At 35.7% G+C, this 18,500-nt stretch overlaps 1 protein-coding gene across 1 annotated transcript in view; it reads left to right on the forward strand.

Annotated features, from left to right (window-relative positions):
* THOC2 (THO complex subunit 2) overlaps positions 1-18,500 on the forward strand; it is a 49,863-nt gene that overhangs the window by 19,706 nt on the left and 11,657 nt on the right. The window contains exons 11-29 of the mRNA XM_064159490.1: positions 1,329-1,501; positions 1,647-1,842; positions 4,321-4,362; positions 4,834-4,964; positions 5,052-5,153; positions 6,268-6,352; positions 7,103-7,196; positions 7,639-7,719; positions 8,015-8,111; positions 9,824-9,941; positions 10,669-10,848; positions 11,411-11,575; positions 12,191-12,466; positions 12,905-13,046; positions 15,007-15,164; positions 16,367-16,495; positions 16,985-17,116; positions 17,201-17,385; positions 18,151-18,335. Coding sequence (XP_064015560.1) covers positions 1,329-1,501; positions 1,647-1,842; positions 4,321-4,362; positions 4,834-4,964; positions 5,052-5,153; positions 6,268-6,352; positions 7,103-7,196; positions 7,639-7,719; positions 8,015-8,111; positions 9,824-9,941; positions 10,669-10,848; positions 11,411-11,575; positions 12,191-12,466; positions 12,905-13,046; positions 15,007-15,164; positions 16,367-16,495; positions 16,985-17,116; positions 17,201-17,385; positions 18,151-18,335 — 2,671 coding nt within the window. The remainder of the gene's footprint in view (positions 1-1,328; positions 1,502-1,646; positions 1,843-4,320; positions 4,363-4,833; positions 4,965-5,051; positions 5,154-6,267; positions 6,353-7,102; positions 7,197-7,638; positions 7,720-8,014; positions 8,112-9,823; positions 9,942-10,668; positions 10,849-11,410; positions 11,576-12,190; positions 12,467-12,904; positions 13,047-15,006; positions 15,165-16,366; positions 16,496-16,984; positions 17,117-17,200; positions 17,386-18,150; positions 18,336-18,500) is intronic.

Genomic DNA, 18,500 nt, shown 5'->3' on the forward strand with positions numbered 1-18,500 from the left:
TTTGAGTACTTTGTATTCAGTATGCAGCTTTGACATGCAATTTTTGATAGAGTACAGTGGAGTAAATGCCAGGGTAAGGAAAATGGTATTTAACCATTACTGACTTAATTATTTTTTTTTTAAAATCAGCAAAGTGCCGATTTTATTTGGTTAAAGCTTATTACTGTCTCTTATTACTCTAATGTAAGTTATTTAGTATGGAAAAATCCATCATCTGCTTTTGCCTTTTAACATGCATTTGTCGAAACCCAAAGATTTCATTACTGTATAAGTTCAACATAAATATAGATCTGTGCACTTTTTGTTCCAAACCTTTCCTTTGCATGTTGTTGTGTACTAGACTGCTTTCTGTTTTCAAAAGTAGCAGAAAATAATGGCCAGTTTTATAAGCATTTTAAAAGGAAAAGAATTAAAAATCCATGTGAATGGTGGAACCACAGAAGCATCTGCTTTGTAATTAATTTTTGGTCTTGTCGGTCTGTCATCTGTTTGCACAATATAAATAGAACTATTATTTTTGCCTTAAAGTGTTTCAGTGTTTTGTCTTATCCTTGTATTCTTCCCCTCCTGTATAAACATCATCTTAGGCTCATAATTACATACTGCTAGTTTGCAGTCACAATTCCTTAATATTAGTCACTTAATGATAGACATGCCCTGCAAACCAGCAAAACCAAGTAATAACAATAAAATCTAATGGTACCAGGTGCATGTAAAAATGCTTCAAGGCACAATCTTAATTGTGAACTGCTATTTTCTCTTACCCCTATGTTGTAAAATGGGATATTTGGAAAACTTCTTGTAGATATGCACTTAAAACTAGGCTCTTGTAGACTAAATGGTAATGTGAAACTTACGATAGAGTCAAAGCCAAATCAAAGTGTGGTGTGGCAGCTGGTTTGTTTTTCTCAGTAATCTGAATTTGCAAGAGAAATTCCTACTTTTAAATCCAGAACAGCACACAATGCAAAAGGTTCTCAGATGCATTCATTTTTCTTAAAATGTCATGTAAAGAAATAAGCTGCAATAGATTGTGACATTTTGAAAAGAGACATGATCAGATCTATGTCAGACAACTTAAACTTCTGTTTTGAACTCTATTTTTAACTCTTTTATTTGATCCAGATAATGCATTCTATTGGACTTGTTTGTTGTTGCTTTTCAGGTGTGCTCATTGTCTAAAAGTCTAGCTGAATTTTATTTTACACATTTTATTAAATAATTGAAAGATTGGATTTTGTATTTTTCTAGATCTGGATTACATCTGCATGCAATTTAAGGAGAAATATTAAGAGTACATTTTGATTAAGTTGTTTGCTATCTTGCAGCCTCCTGACAATCAGAAGCTTGGTTTATTGGAAGCTTTATTAAAAATTGGTGATTGGCAGCATGCACAAAGTATTATGGATCAGATGCCTCCATTTTATGCTACTTCACACAAGTCGATTGCAGTTGCCCTTTGCCAGCTTGTACATGTGACAATTGAACCTCTGTACCGCAGGTAAAGTGAAAAACAGGATTCTGTTCCTACACAGGGAAAAACTGCCATTTGTTTATGAATTCACTAGCAACCCTAGTTTGTGTTCATATGTTACTGAAATACTCACTTCTGTTCCATGTGAAATTTTGCACATCTTATTTTCCAGGGTTGGTGTACCTAAAGGAGCTAAAGGCTCACCAATTTCTTCTTTGCCAAACAAGAGAGCACCAAAACAAGCAGACAGCTTTGAGGACTTGAGGAAGGAGGTGTTCAACATGCTTTGTTATCTTGGTCCTCACCTCTCGCATGATCCCATTTTATTTGCAAAAGTGGTGCGCCTTGGAAAAGCATTTATGAAAGAGGTTGGTACAGCAGAACAGCTTGGCAGAACTGGAAAAGTTCCTTTGACGTTAAAAAATGTTCTAACTGTGTATATATTCAAATAATGAAATGTAACAAATTTCTTTGATTAGGACAGATTTGGAGAATGTTAGTTTATTTTTGATAGTTCTTATGATCAGTAAACATAGCAGACACTTTAACAAACAGTTCAAGGCTCCTCTGGCTTGTAACCAGAAGTATTTAGTGATTACTAAATGTGGTCTTCATCTTTTAAAACATTATCTGTGTGTGGTGCTTTTTTTTTTTGGCAAAAAATAAACCAAACCAACAACAAAACACACAAAAACCAGTGCAGAAAGCCCAGCAACCAAACATGATACTAATTGCATGGAAGCTTTTACCTTAGAGTGATACTATTTTACATTGCTAGAGCGGGGAACAAAAACCTAGTACACATGCAGTACTTAAAATAGTACTTTGTATCCCACCAGTTAGGTTACTTGGGAAGTAGGGGGATGCTGTATCTTTTTAATTAATGAGATGTTCCCCCTTTTGCTAGTTAAAATGCTGCTATTCTTGAACTTGTCAGTGACACATTGTGGTGACCTAAAAATGCCTTACAGAGCCTTAAGTCACCAACTTTAGAAATATAATGGTTTCTTGAGATTCGTTGCTGGCTTTTGACCTTATCTTTACCACATATATTGAAAGATTCGTAGTATGACTTGTTTTAAAAACTTGCAAGTTAAATTTATGTTCTTGGCTCCCTGGGAATGTATTTAGTACCTCAGACTGAGGCCACTTTTTGGACACTATGCTGCTGTCAGGTAGCAGTTCTTGTTTTGTTTTCAAGTCAACAGTATAGGGTTTTGTTTGGTTTTTTCTATTTGTAAGATATAGCAGCTCAGAAAAGCTTTTGAATTTGTAGTTTTAAAACAATTTTAATAATTATGGAACGCAAACAACGCCCCATTCACACCCCTTGCTTTAGCAATCCCTTTTTGTTACTTAGGTTTTTATTCTAAACAAAAAAAATTGACTCTGAAAGTTGGAGAGGTTGGTTGATCTAGGTGGTACCGGATGGGGTATTTTCAGTTTTACAGCATTTTTCTTGGGAGTATTTATTTCAACTGCAGCAAATACTGTAATGTTCAAAACTGATGTACCACCTGAAGAGAAGCTTCCATGTCCTGCTGCACTTGATACAGAGCTAAGAACAGAGAGAATTATTGGGATTCAAGGTCTTTTTTTCCTAAATTAACAGATTTTGGCAAGAGTGTTTGCTCTCACCAGATTTCAAGATACAATGATAGAGTTCCAACTAGTCTTTGTAATAAAATCATAACATCAAGCTTTTTTATCATCTCCTTCTTCCATGTCTTTATAGAAGATATAATTTAACATTAGCTTCTCATCCCGAATGGTTTCCCAGTGGTTAGTACTCTTGCTTTATATCATGCTGATTTCCTGCTGGCCTGTGAGAAGATTGAGTGATATGCTATATTACACTGACAATGCAGATAACTTGGAAATTACCATTTATTTCGAGGGAGTAACTAATTTCACTGCTGTCAGCACACTGTTAGACTAGATCTGTAATGAATTTCGGTTACTTAAGGTTTATGAGGAAGCCCTTGTGAATATGTACAGAGAAATAGTAAAATAGTGCTAAGTTGGTTATAGGAATCTCATGCGCAGCTATACTGTGTATATATATATAAATATAATAGTTTATTATGTTTCTGATAAGACTGAGCAACATTTTAGCTATTTGCTCTAGGTTGGAACTGTGAAGAAATTCATCAGTGACAGAATGGTTAAGGTAACATAGGGAAAGTGATTTTTAATGCACTATTGCCATCAGCATGTTCTAGTTATGAAACGACATTTAATGCAGTAGAAATAACTGAGATGATTTGACTCATAAGTTAACCCATACAGTAGTTAAAAAGTTTACTAACATTGCACTGCAGCTTTCAAGCTCAAGCGTACTTTTAAAATAATTGTGCACTTACTGGTGTGACAGCTTAATATGCTTTCTGTGGTGAGTGAATCAAAAAGAGAGAAAAGGAAAAAAAATGAAGACTAAAAGCTTATGAGAGTATTGCTATAAGACAAAGATGGGGAAAGTAATCTATAGCTGTTGATAATTTGGTTCAAAATCTGGAAGTTTTTTTAGGTATGAGTTTAATGCTAAGGGCATTTTTTTCCCTCTCTCCAGTAAGAAAACTCAGTATCTCGTATAATAGTAAGCTACCTTGGTATTTTAGTTATTACCTCTATTTGAACAAAAGTGTACAAAGTCCCTGTGTATGCAAGCTTTGCATTTCGTCAGCGCTTTTGAGTCGCTGTTCGAAACTATTCTGTGCTGACAGATCTGAAAAATTACACATTTGCTAGGCATGTGGCTCTTCAGGTTTATGCTTTTGCTCAGGCAGCCTTGTTCTGAAACTGTTATGGTAATTATGCTACTATTAACTTGATTGTCTTTTTTGTAGTTTCAGTCTGATGGAAGCAAACAAGAAGATAAAGACAAAATGGTGAGTTGATTTTTGGAGGAAGGTGTTTTTGTTTGAGGTTGTAATTGTGACTAAATGTTTAATAGCTGTACATCTTTGTAGAGTTATATTTCAGACTTGTCTTGATAGGCAAGTTTGAACCAGTCACAATGGAGGCTGTTGTGTTTCTGTCCTTATTTTTTCTTTCTCTTCTAGATTTCTTACACCTAATCTTTTTAAAAACTTGAGCAGCTTTGCTCAAGTATCTTGCATAAGATACACAGCAAATAAACTATTGTCAGCATGTATGGCACCTAAAAAATGAAGTATTTATGATATGAGAGAGTTTTAAGTTTTCTTTAGATTTATTTTTGTTTCTTAGGGAATCTGTCTTGTGGCATATATATTTTACTGGTTCACTAAGGTGTCCAATGTGTGCATGTCTGCACAGCATGTACACCACTGCTCCTAATGTACTTGGTAGTTACCCTGCGTTTTCTGTCTTTATCTCAGGAGCTACTCTTTAGCTGTTTATTGAGTATTACTGATCAAGTCTTACTTCCATCTCTGTCTTTAATGGACTGCAATGCATGCATGTCTGAAGAATTATGGGGAATGTTCAAAACATTTCCATACCAGTACCGGTGAGTAGAATAATCTGTTCCCATTCTTTGGAAGTGATGTTTTGACTTGTCAGTGCTAAAAATAATTTTCCTATATAATCTTTCAAGGTATCGTCTTTATGGGCAATGGAAGAATGAAACATACAATAGTCACCCACTTCTAGTGAAAGTTAAAGCTCAGACTATAGATCGAGCCAAATATATCATGAAGTAAGTTCTTTAATAAGTAATTATCAACTGCAATGCAATGTATTTTATGTCTCCAAGTGATTGGAAAAAAATACTTTTGCAAATACATTCCCTTTTAATGACCGAGTGATTTCATTGGTAATAGTTGTTCACAATGTATTTAATGTACTGTGATTAAAACTTGTCAGGTAAGGATGCAACAAATTTGTCATCAAGGGTATTTCATCTGTGAAGGATATCCCATTAAATTATTTGAAACCTTTTCCTCATGGTTTTGTTGTTTTCAACAAGCAAAGCAATTTATCAAATGTCAGAGTGCAACATATTTTCCTCTACATATGGAGGCTCCTTAAACCAAGGAGTCTCAAACATCTTGTCACCGTTTTTGTTTCTGTTAAGTTCAAAATTAGGTCAATAAGTAGAACTGAATGGGATGACTCATTCTTATCTTCAAATGGAAAAATAATAACTTCAAATGGAAAAATAATAGCTTCTCTGACATGTCAGGGATTTGGATTCTCCATTTGTTGTTGCCGAAATCAGATGCTGTCATTTTATAATGTGGATAATTAGAATCTCTCTACATAGGCAAGACAGAATATTTGTTACTGAGTAAAAAAAGACCTTGAACTTGCAGCTGTGAAAGCTAGCAACAATGATTTTGATTCTCTTCTGGCTTGCTGCAGAACTAGCATAGACCATAAAATTTTACATCCTTTCTCTTGTACGGTGGATTGTAGTTGTGCCAGATGAGCCAGAGTGCTGGCAGTTGTTGGGATTGTGTGCCATTTCCTTGTGTGCCAACTTCAGTTTTTATATGAAGCTCCTATATCCAGAAGAGAATGAAAAATTACTGATCTGTGCATGAATTAAATTTAGAGGAGAGATAACATCGCATTCTATTTCTGTATGTGGTATAGGTCCCACTGACAACTTCCAAAAGCAAGAGTGCTCAAAGTTGAAACTAGAAAACATAGTAATGCAAATGCAACTGGTTGATGTGTACTCTCTGTATGTTACAGGATTATGAATTTTGGTTTCTCAGCTAATAAAGGTGTTTCCTTACTGGAACTAACCTGTAGTTTGAGTATTGTTTTAGCCTGTCTATTGCAATGAAATATGTTCTGTTTTACAGGCGTTTAACAAAGGAAAATGTGAAACCCTCTGGAAGACAAATTGGGAAGCTGAGCCACAGCAATCCTACAATTTTATTTGATTATGTATGTAGTAATGTGTTTGTATACTATATCATCCTAACAACAGATAGTAAAATGTAGAGATGAATCTGCTGTCTTAGTTTTTTAATGTAACTTTTAAAATACGGTAATTTTCTAGTGATGCACAAGTGAGATTAAATAAGACAATAGCTCTTCATTAACCACAGATGCACAGAAAGCTAAACAATTATTGAAGTCAAGTATTTAATTTGAAGTACCTGAGGTGGATCACAGAGGTACAGGGATGTGCTCATCAGGTGATGCAGCATGCAAATTCAAGTTGAGTCACTCTGAGCTGTTGTGTATGATGAAGATATATCAGGGTCATTTAGAAGAAAACTCTTTGAAGCACAAGCTTTGAAGTCTGAAATGCACCAGTCTAGCAGTAGAGGATTTTTAACATTACTTAGTGCTACAGAAGGCTTGAGAGGTGTAAAAGTATGTTGGTGGACTTCCATCTTATTCATATATATATATAACTCTTGTGGGGGGGGGGAGCGGGTAAAATAAGTGATGTTTTCATGATTTTATTTTCTAATAATTGAAAAATAATTACACAGAATTGTTTTATCATGTTAGAAATTTCTCTGGTATCTCTAAGGTATTAGACAAATTAATGAGATTACCTATTACTTCAACAGTGTTTTGTAAGACCCTCTGAGAGATTAATTTCAAAGCATGTTTTGTTGATTTATGATGTGAAATGTAAGAAGTGCTGCCTCTATTCTGTTAAATATCTTCTGTAATTTTCAGATTTTATCACAAATACAAAAATATGACAACTTGATAACTCCGGTTGTTGATTCACTGAAATACCTCACTTCGCTGAACTATGATGTCTTGGCATGTATCCTTTTGTGTCTGCTTACTGATAAAGTTGCAATTATAACCAGATTAAATCTATTGTCTGGGAGTAACTGTTACTTTCTATTGATTTCTGTTCTTGCTGCTTTTTGCTAGAAATTTCAGGGAAGCTTGGAAACTCCTTTGCAGTCTTAGTGAGTTACAGAACCCTCAGTATTTGGTCACACTAGGAAAACTATGTCTAAGGATTTTACTGCTTTTGCTGTGTGCTTGGAGACTTAATGATCCTATAAATAGGAAGGTAAATGCTGCTTTTTAAGTCATCATTTCTTCAATGTTACTGTTTTAATACCATGACTGTATTAGTGGATCCTCTATTTCATGCTTGCTGTATTTGTATAATAGCTTCATATACTACAAATTGTGGAGATGTGTAACTTGTTTTTATGAACTGGGTAAAAACACTTTCCTGAACTCCAACAAAGACTGTATCATTGAAGCTCTGGCAAACCCTGAGAAGGAGAGAATGAAGCATGATGACACTACAATCTCAAGCTGGCTTCAGAGTTAGTACTCTCATTTTATTTATTACATTAATGATAAAAATACTTCATCTTACTTATGATCTACCATACTATTGATCATTGTGATCAGTATTTCACTTGCATCTACCAGATCATTTTTCCTTTAAAAAACAAAGAGATAAAACTGGAGCAGGAAAGTTTAATCAATAGGAAGACCAGATTTTTTTTCTTGATATTACAAAAATACATTGCTAGCATCCCACATATACTTTGCTAATGCTTATTGGCTGATTATGATCTCATGAGGTGCAGTCATGGCTGTTTCTCCTTGCTTTAGGTCTGGCTAGCTTTTGTGGTGCAGTTTTCCGAAAATACCCGATTGAACTTGCTGGTCTGCTTCAATATGTAGCCAACCAACTGAAAGCTGGGAAAAGGCAAGTCTTGTACAAGTGATCTTTATAGGCTCAATTTATAGCATGCATTATTTGGGTGTTTGTTGATGCATGAGTGCTTGAAGTAGTAGTTATTCTAGTGGTGGTAATACTCCAGTCATAGTAATACAAAGAAATTAAGAAACTTGAATAGCAGAAAGAAGAATACCCTCTTTATTTATCTTCTTGAGTACATATTTTTTTCTCAAATGGTATTTATGTGACATTATTCATGAAGTACTGATTTAATTTATTTTAAGAGTTTCCTTAACTAATTGGGCAGGGAAGAAAGCCTGTTGTTTCTTAATATTATCATGGAAATTACTTTATAGTATTTAAAAAATCAAATACCAGTATAAAAGGGTGTAACTGTTACAGTTTTTTTAGCTTTTTCTGTCTCAGTGTCTTCTCTGCAGGAACGACTCTTAACAGTTTTCCTATTATTTTAAATACTTTGTCCCACTTCTGTAATGGCAGTCGAATGCTTCTTGATACGTTGGTGTTAATCGTAACTCAGTTTTTTAAACTTGCAGTATGAACCGTCATTTTCCTTTTGTCCTTCCATCATCGTCATCATCACTTAGTATTGTTTCATTCATTTTCTTAATTTTAATGTGTTGTATCACATAGGTGAGTATCAAGTTTATTTTTTATTATGAAACCTCATCTATTTACTGAAAGGCAACTTACTAGCGGAGATAATACAGCATGTTATTTTAAGGTATTTATATTGAGAAACCTAGGGGTTTTTTTCCCCTCCTCTGCAATGTAGACATTCAGTCTCATGTGCTCCCCTGTCCCAAATTAGTTTTGTATTCTGGTGATGGTACAATCACATTGAGCAACAGAGGAAGGGTAAGTAATGCCTCTTGTTTTTCCCCAGAACTAAGTATTAAAACCTCAAACATAGTGACTTTTTTTAATTCGGTTTACTATTTGTGGTTGTAGAAATAAAATGGATTTAGCACTAAATCCATTCCATAGGACTGGAGTATTTAAATATTTGAACTGGAGTATATGCTGATGTTATATAGTTCCTAGGTAGAAAACATACTTTTGGTTGGAAAAGCAAACAAATATAAACAGTACAAATTGTTTAAATATAAAACTTCATTTTGAAGGGCGTGGTTCAAAAATATCTTCTAAATAGGTCACACATTTCAGAAGTTACTGGAAAATATGGAAAATAGTGTTGAGGAAAAGTCACTGCCCTTACAAAATACAGAGCAGGAAGTAAAAAGTCTGGTCTGTGAATGGAATGAGTGTTCTGTATGTTCTGTGTTTTAAGTGAAAAACATTTTCTGTGTTCTGTATAACTTCTCCAGACTAATTTTACCACTAAATTTCTAAGGCCATGTACTGATTCAGACATATAAAATAAAATATTCCATATTCTTGAAATTACTGTGTAGATACAGTATGAAGCATGTAAAACAACAAAAGGAAACAACAAACTTTGATTAATTTGTTGGTAATTAAAAGTTGATGACACCACACTTATTTTCTGAAACAAACTGTTCTGAAAGGATTCTGAAATGCAGTTGTTCAATGTCTGCATTGTTTTTAAGTACTGACTTTTTACCTGCAATAAATTCTTGTGTGTTCCAGTGTGCTGGTTACTACTGTACTGTTGCTTTGTGCTACTTACTGAATATCATAGCTTCCATTTCTTAAACACACTCTTTGTTTTTACTTCACTTTTGTTTTCTATGCAGCTTTGATTTGCTTATTTTAAAAGAGGTAGTGCAGAAAATGGCAGGGATAGAAATTACAGAAGAAATGACAATGGAACAGTTGGAAGCCATGACTGGTGGAGAGCAACTAAAAGCTGAGGTGTGTTTATCTTAATAGTATCTATTGCTTAATGGTGTTTCTGAAGACTGATTCATGGGCACTGGCAGCATACTGAGAAAGGCGTTACTGCTTTCATCAGAGAGCTTTCCACGCCTTTGAGCTTACAAGCCTTGCATATAGGCAGCCTTACAGACAATTACACCTGAAACTTAATTGTTGTGCTTCACAGCACCTCATGTTAACAAAAGCAGCCCTCGTTATGCAGTGACAGGTCTGTCAATTACAGCAGCCAGTGAGCTTGTACCTTGTGCTGTCTTGCTGTTTTAGCCCTGGTGTGAGGTAGCCACTCACTGTTGAGTGGAGTAACATCTTAAACCATTTTAACAGCTGAAGTTGTTGCAGCCTTGTGTCAAAGACCTAGTTGAGCCTAAGCTAGGCTTAACTCTAAAGGAGCTGAATAATCAGGACTAAAATGTGAAATTCGTGTGTTGAGATGTTGATCAGATCATAGCAGACTTGCTGTCAGGATCCCTAATGCAAAATGTCACTCTTTGTTTACTGTGTAAAAAAAAACCTGATATCATGGAACACTAGTTAGTTTCTGATTCTTAGATACATATATAGCAATATGAGATCCAGAGAGAGAGAGTTCTATTGCTGGACAGAAAACAGTATTGATGTTAATTTGTGAGTATTTCTGGAGTCAGAAGCACACAGATTTTCTGTTTGCAAAGTGCTGTTTCCAAACTTTTTCTGTACTCTGCAGGGTGGATACTTTGGCCAAATCAGAAATACAAAAAAATCTTCTCAGAGACTGAAAGATGCATTACTGGACCATGATCTTGCCCTTCCATTGTGCCTGCTTATGGCTCAACAGAGAAACGGTGTGATCTTTCAGGAGGGTGGGGAAAAACATCTGAAGCTGGTGGGAAAACTGTATGATCAGGTAAGTAAAAACACTTGCAGTTATAAGAACCCCTCCATTTCTTTGCTAGCATAAGAACATGTAGGCCTTTTTTCAAGATCAGTTGGAATTATTATTATCAAAAAAAGGTTTTTCTAAGTGAGAGATTAAAACATCCTTTATCATAAAAAGCTAGATTCTGTCTTGACTCCTGTCTGCTTCTGATCTTAATTTGTTAGAGAATCTTACTTTCTGTTTTTATTTTTTTGTCTGTAAAGAAGCAGCCAAATTTCTCTTGCTGTCTGAAACAGCAGGAACTAGTTTAATTCGTTCTGGTAGAACAGAATGCACTTACATTTCTGCTGGCTTTAGTAGTGCTCTTGGTTTATTGTTTCTTTTTTGATGCAGATAAGTGTTCAGTCAGTATTGAATGAAAGATTTCTGTGGCGTGGAATACTTAGTATCTCTTCCCCCATGAGAAGATTCTTGCTGTATTGTTAACACATGTGTTAACATTTTTCTGTTAAAACCATTTTTGATGTCTACTTGAATTCATTTTTGAGCAAAATAACTGTTTTCTAACTTCTGTATCTTCCCCGTGTAGTGCCATGACACCCTAGTACAATTTGGTGGGTTCTTAGCATCCAATCTGAGCACAGAGGATTACATTAAGCGAGTGCCTTCTATTGATGTTCTCTGTAATGAATTCCACACACCTCACGATGCTGCATTTTTCCTCTCAAGACCCATGTATGCACATCATATTTCAGTAAGTAGAACTCTTCTTTCTGCCTGCTGTTAGTGCTGCTATATTACATGTTATCAGTATGTGTTAGGTTCCTTCTAAAGTTTGCTTTGCTTCTGAGTAGAAAGAGAAGCTGTGGTTTGGAACAGGTTATCATTTATCTTCATAAAAAGTACTGCCCATGTGTCAGCTTCCACAACTGCAGAAGTTGTAGTTAACTTAGGTGGACAATCTGTGTCCTGCCTCGTTCACCTGAATGTGAAAATCTTTCTCTGGATGTTTTAGGTGGATTTTTGCTGTGGAGGAAAATGTGCTGCTGGAAGATGCTGTATCTCAGAAAGTGTCATAAATAAATTTGTTCATGCATCTGAAATGTTAAATATCAAGAGACTTTTTACTTGATCCAGTATAATGTGTTACTATAACAACAGGTAGCAGCATCAGGGAGCAAAGCTAAATCCATGTGATACGAATGAGTATTAGAAGTTCTGTACAGTGTTCTTCAGTGCTTTATGTACATAAGTGACATTTCACATGTAAATATTTATTACAGAGAAAAGCTTTTGGGAAAAAGTCAAATTATGTTGTTAAAGTTATCTTGTGTGCAAAGAGCACATTTCTTTTTTGTTTTATCCACAGTCAAAGTATGATGAACTAAAGAAAGCTGAGAAGGGAAATAAACAGCAACACAAAGTTCATAAATATATAACAGCGTGTGAGCTGGTGATGGCTCCTGTTCATGAAGCTGTGATTTCTCTGCACCTTCCCAAAGTTTGGGATGACATCAGTCCTCAGTTTTATGCTACATTCTGGTCTTTGACAATGTACGACCTTGCCGTTCCACATAGTAGCTACGACAGAGAAGTCAACAAACTTAAAGTCCAGATGAAAGCCATAGATGACAATCAGGAAATGGTATGTTTATATAATTTTATGGTCCAACTTAAAACTTTCTAACCTCAAGAGACGTGTTTGTTATTGTGGAATCTTATCTTAAGGTAATTTAGATCTTGGAGATGCTTTTACCTGATTCATCCTGTCTGATTTGTCATATTAATGTAATTTAGGTTCTTCCTTATAATTCCCATGTTAAAAATACCAGTGACTTCACTAAGGGGAAGTTACTGGTACATCTGTACATCAGACAGCAATTGCTGATGTTTCTATCTGTGATTTAGCTGGTACTTTTGTCTTAACTTTAGTCAGCCAATGTTCATAAGATCAGTTGGCTACTAGAGCAGAAGACTATTTAATGAAACAACATTATACTAACACTATGCAGAAGTTAAATTCCTGGTAATCCTAAAAAATACTTGAAAAGCTTTCTAAGTGACTTGCATTGGCATTTTGTAGCCTCCAAATAAAAAGAAAAAAGAAAAAGAACGTTGCACAGCTCTTCAGGACAAGCTCCTTGAAGAGGAGAAGAAGCAGTTGGAACATGTGCAGAGGGTTCTACAGAGGCTGAAACTAGAGAAGGATAACTGGCTTCTGGCAAGTAAGTATGTGCAGGAAAAACACTGGGTACCTTTGTTGCCATCAGACCTAAAAGTTCAGTTTGCACTAATACTCGATGTTGATTTCATATTCAGTCTGTATGTTGATGTCTGTTAGTAAGGTAAACTTCTAATTGGAATATAATATATCTTTGCTGCAAGTGCTAAGTAGTTGGTTTTCAGGGAGTAGTTTGTCTGTTGTAATGTTAATATCTTTTAAATGTTGCACTAGTTCAGAAAGTAAAGAAGTGATTGACTGATTCAGTGGGAAGTTGTAATTGCAAGATGGCTTGCACTGAGCAGTAGTAAGTTTGGATAATTATGCAAAATGAGATGTTTGAGTTAACTTCACATGAGTCATGTGATAAGGAGCAAATATACCAGTACTTGGGTTGTAAAATTAACCCTTTTCCAGTGACAAGATAAGTAGCTTAACATGCTGATGACACCATGAGATGAAACTGCATGCAGATGTTTCACATGGCAGATACACAGAAGGCAGAACAAATCTTTTTTGCTGATAGTCTCATTAACATTTCATATTGAATGTGAAATCTATTGATATGGTTAATCTGAAATGTTTTTCTCTGGTCAGTTTTCTTCTCTGGAAGAACTTTCAGTTTGTAACTGAAAGTAGTTGTTCATCTGTCCCAAGGAGCCTAGCATAATCCAGTGGGAAAGCGTTTTATTGTCCGACTCATGTAAGATACACCCAACTGACTTAATGGAGCATCACTGAGAATTAAATGAAGAAAGGTTATTCCTATGAGTATTTAATGAACTGATACAGACAGCTAATTAGCTACATGAAATTACTAGTTGAAGAATTACTGCCTGATTGAAGCATGGTCTGGAGCTGACTGATAGATATCTTTCCTTAGAGAAGCATCCAAAAGCATGTAGAAAATTGTTTGTGTAGATACAATCTGTCTAAGCATACACTTTTAATAATACAGGCATTTGTTAGGTATGAGGAATATTTTGTTGCTCTCAAGTGCTTAGGCTTCAACTAGAAGATGTTTCGCAGCATTGCATCCAGAAGCAAACTTAATTTATTTTTGGCAGTTTCCCCACCAAAAGAAATTATCTGTTATGTGTTGTATGAAGAAAATGAAGAGCATATCCACTGTAGGACTGCTCACTTCCTTTTTACACATTAGAAGTAAACACTTTTAGTTAAGTGAAAGGTATCAGTCCTTTCTTGGACAAGATTTATTGCATAAGCCAAGCACAATTGAAGAAAGTAAATTCTGGGTCTTGTGTCCTGCAATCTGTGCAAGAATCCCAGTGCTAAAACACAAGTTGCCCTCATAATGATCATGAAAGTTCTTCTGCTGAAGGCATCCATTTGGGGCTAGTTTGGGTATGTGGTGACCAACCAGTGGTCAGCTGAAGAGAATGGGTAACTGTTGAGCATGCAGTGTGGTCTTTATTCAGTGGTAGAATGGAACTTTAACTAAATGTGTATTGGCATGGTGGTTTGCTAAAGACCATTGCTGTATTTAAATTCCTGTAATGCTTTGGCTGACTGGAAAAATGACTGTTAAGGGATTGTATTTAGACAGCATGTTCTTCCATGTCTAAGGAAACAGCTTATAGTCAGAAAGGAGAAAATAAGCTGTAGAGAAAGAGCAGATGGTTTTCCTTTTTCCTTCTGCTAATGTGTACCTGCAGAAATTTACCATAGAGTGTTCTGAGCCTATTTTTTCCCCTGTTGTGTAGTAGAATAATTTTTTCAATATGAGAAAGATTTGCTACAGCCACCCTTCTGCTCCGCCCTCTATCCTCAAACAGTTATGCTTATTTTGGCTTTCCTCAGCGGTGCCAAAGACATGTCTGGAACATAAGCAGTCTAATGTACTAACTTGAGAATATGGATAAATGATACTGAACTTCTTGGGAAGAGGGCAATAGAGCTAACCTATTTACTTTCTTCCTTTTCTCTCAACTTTGTTTTTGAAGAGTCTACCAAAAATGAGACTATCACAAAATTCTTGCAGTTGTGTATATTTCCTCGATGCATTTTTTCTGCAATCGATGCAGTGTATTGTGCTCACTTCGTAGAACTGGTGCATCAGCAGAAAACACCCAACTTCTCCACGCTTCTCTGCTATGACAGAGTAAGTAGTGTGTATTTAATTGCTTAGTTTTGAGAATGCAAAACTATCATCTCCCCTGCCTCCCAAAACGATTTCATGTGTTTAATTCTTGAATCTGTGACAATGAAAAGTTTCCGTTTGTACTTCAGATTCTAAAACTCATGTTTCCCTGGAATTTCAGAAATGTTTTGGAACTTCACAATATTTTGAAGATATTTTTGGTTCAGTTTATCCTAACTAGATTAGACAGCAGACCACAGTTGTTGGTAGTGATAGGACAGGTTTTGCAGCCTTCCAGTGGTCTGCATTTCTACAGCCTCATCTAACCCTCCCATTTTAGCTGTGCGTCCTGTTGCTGTAGAGTCAGATTTCTTCTACTTGCCACGCACAAACAGAATCCTTAGGACCCTCCTAACTGTGGCAAGATAGTTGATGAATTTGTATCACTGATGTACAGGGCAGTAGCAACCTGACTTTTTGGGTTGAACAGAAAGAGTCTAAGGAGGCATTTGTTCAGGCTTCTGTCATCATTTATGTAGCCGTTCTTTTTCTCCTGTGGAGGAGAAAGATGGAGAATGCAGATGGAAGAATTTTGCAGGATGTATTCAGCTCCGATAGTACCATTCCAGGGTATTGGAACCATTCTGACACTTAACTGCTATAAGAAGTTAAATTACTAAGTCTGTCATCTATACAGATTTGACTGTAAGCCTGACATTAAAAGGATGTATGGGGTTGTACTGTAAAAAAATTACAATGAATACTGTTTTCATATGAACATTCAATTAAGATTGCTTAGTATCCTTTGAGATGAGAGATTTGAAGTAGGTATCTGCTTTGATTTTGTGGGTCCCAAAGAGCATACTTAATAAATATTCAGTCCATGCTTTTGGGAACAGAAGTAGGCAGCTGTGTGGATCCTATCTGATGAGCTTGGGTAGGTGGTTGGTTCTCCCTGAGCCAGTAAATTACTAATTTGAAAACAAAGCATTTAGATGTCACCGAAGACATGCTGTAACTATGGCAAACTTAGATTGTAGTGTAAGTGCAAAGGACTGGCCATTGAGCAGCAGTCTTAAAGCCAAACAAGGTATTTTATAAGAGATTCACTTTTATATTTAGAAACCACCTTAATGGTGATATAGATGAGAGAAAATTTTGATGATTCATGTATCTTGTAATTCACTAAAGTCATCATAACTCTTTGTCACTGCTGTTGACAGGTTTTCTCTGATATTATATATACGGTTGCAAGTTGCACTGAAAATGAAGCTAGTAGATATGGCAGGTTTTTATGCTGTATGTTGGAGACTGTGACTAGATGGCACAGTGACAGAGTCATATATGAAAAGGTACGTGAAGTTACTACAATGAGTTTGCTCGTGAGAATATATTCACTTGAGTAATTCCTCCTAATAAAAATGGATTTAGTCAGATGGCTTCTTTTAAATATACTGTGTGATGGATTTTTTTTTTCCAGTGGTGTAATCTTTGAATTAAGATTGTGTAATTAATTTAGTTCTATTAAAAGTACTTTTATATAGTGTCAAAATAGAGGGACTAATCAAATATCATGTTTCTGTTTTTTCTCATAGCTTGTCTTTGTAGTGTATGGAAACTCTTTTTACCCCTTGTAAAAGCTAACTGAATTACAAGTAATCTTATCTCAACCGTGACTAAGATTGAAACATAAATAGGATTAAACAAAATAATTTTGTAAAGTGTGATCATATCTTTAGTAGGATCTGTGAAAAGGTGCATCAGTTACCATTGCCTTTTTCAGAATTATTCTTTTTACATTTTGTGATTTTTTTTTTCCCCTTTCTTTCGTGTGCACGTAGGAATGTGGCAACTATCCAGGCTTCCTGACTATATTACGGGCCACTGGATTTGATGGTGGAAATAAAGCTGATCAATTGGATTATGAGAATTTTAGACATGTAGTACACAAATGGCACTATAAATTAACTAAGGTAAATAAAGATGTCCCCAAAAGTACACTTTTAAAAAACTTAAATAAAAAAACCCAACTTCATTAGTTGAAATTTTTGTTCTAGGCATCTGTGCACTGCCTTGAAACAGGAGAATATACGCATATCAGAAATATCCTGATTGTGCTGACCAAAATCCTTCCATGGTATCCAAAAGTGCTGAACCTGGGCCAAGCCTTGGAAAGAAGAGTACATAAGATATGTCAAGAAGAGAAAGAGAAGAGACCCGATCTATATGCATTGGCTATGGGGTAACAACACCTTACTTTAAGAAAGTGGTTAAAAGTGGATCATGAAAAGCTTCTAAAGACTCGGAACTGTTACAGTCCTAACATTTCATTTTTGCCTTATCACAGAAGATTGTGGTATCCTGCGTCTCAGGGCTGGCAGTGTGAATGAAAACTCCCATTTTGTGCTGGATGATCGCTAATTTCCTTTACAAGACTGTAGTAAACCACTTCAAATAGTAAAGATTTCCACTCACAAGAGCATAGCTTAATTTTAGGGATATAGTACAGCTGCAAGTATAGAAGAGTGAGAGTAAAATGAAGGAAGACAAGGGCTACTGATGCAAGACACTTAGGTTTTGGAGGTTGATACAATTTTAAAACACTAAACTAAGATGCTTAGTTATGTTTTACATAATTGTGATGAATGGAGAATCAGTAGTGTGTGCTTGAGGGGGCAATTCAGGTCGCCCTAATAGTTTGAAGTTTTGTCAGTGGTCCTTCTGGGTGTTTGGCAGGTGTGTGTGGTGGAGGTGATTGTGAAGAGGGTATGGAGGTAGGACTGCTTCTTTGTCTAGTTTCCTGTTGTTTGGTGGATTTTTTTTTTGTTTTGGTTTGGTTTAGTTTTTTTTCTTCTGAGCTCATCGATAAAGGGGAAGAAAGTGCCTATCAGTTGGGAAAAACTGTGAAATAAATAACAGATGAACTGTTAGATTAGATCATCATTTAAAATTCAACCCATGTTTTGCTTTATGTTTGTGCATATTTAACAATCTGTGCGACTTGCAGCTATTCTGGGCAGTTGAAAAGTAGGAAGCCTTTCATGATACCTGAAAATGAATTCCACCACAAAGATCCACCTGCCAGGAATGCTGTACCTGCAACAGTACAAAATGGGCCAGGTGGTGCTGGGATGCCTGCATCTCTCACAGTAAATACAGTTAGACTGGAAGAAGGCGCTACTGAGGAGACTGGTAAACAAACATGATTTTTATTGATTTGGTAGAATTCTCCTGATATTACAGGATACTCTCAAAAGCTGACTCATTAAACTGAAGAGAAAATCTAAATGCAATGCTAAATAGATTTAATTTGTATTCTTTTTTTTTAGTTGGCTTTGAGAGAGGGTGTTGTGCATT

Source organism: Pogoniulus pusillus, chromosome 19 (genome assembly GCF_015220805.1).
Source record: "Pogoniulus pusillus isolate bPogPus1 chromosome 19, bPogPus1.pri, whole genome shotgun sequence".
Lineage (NCBI taxonomy): Eukaryota > Metazoa > Chordata > Aves > Piciformes > Lybiidae > Pogoniulus > Pogoniulus pusillus.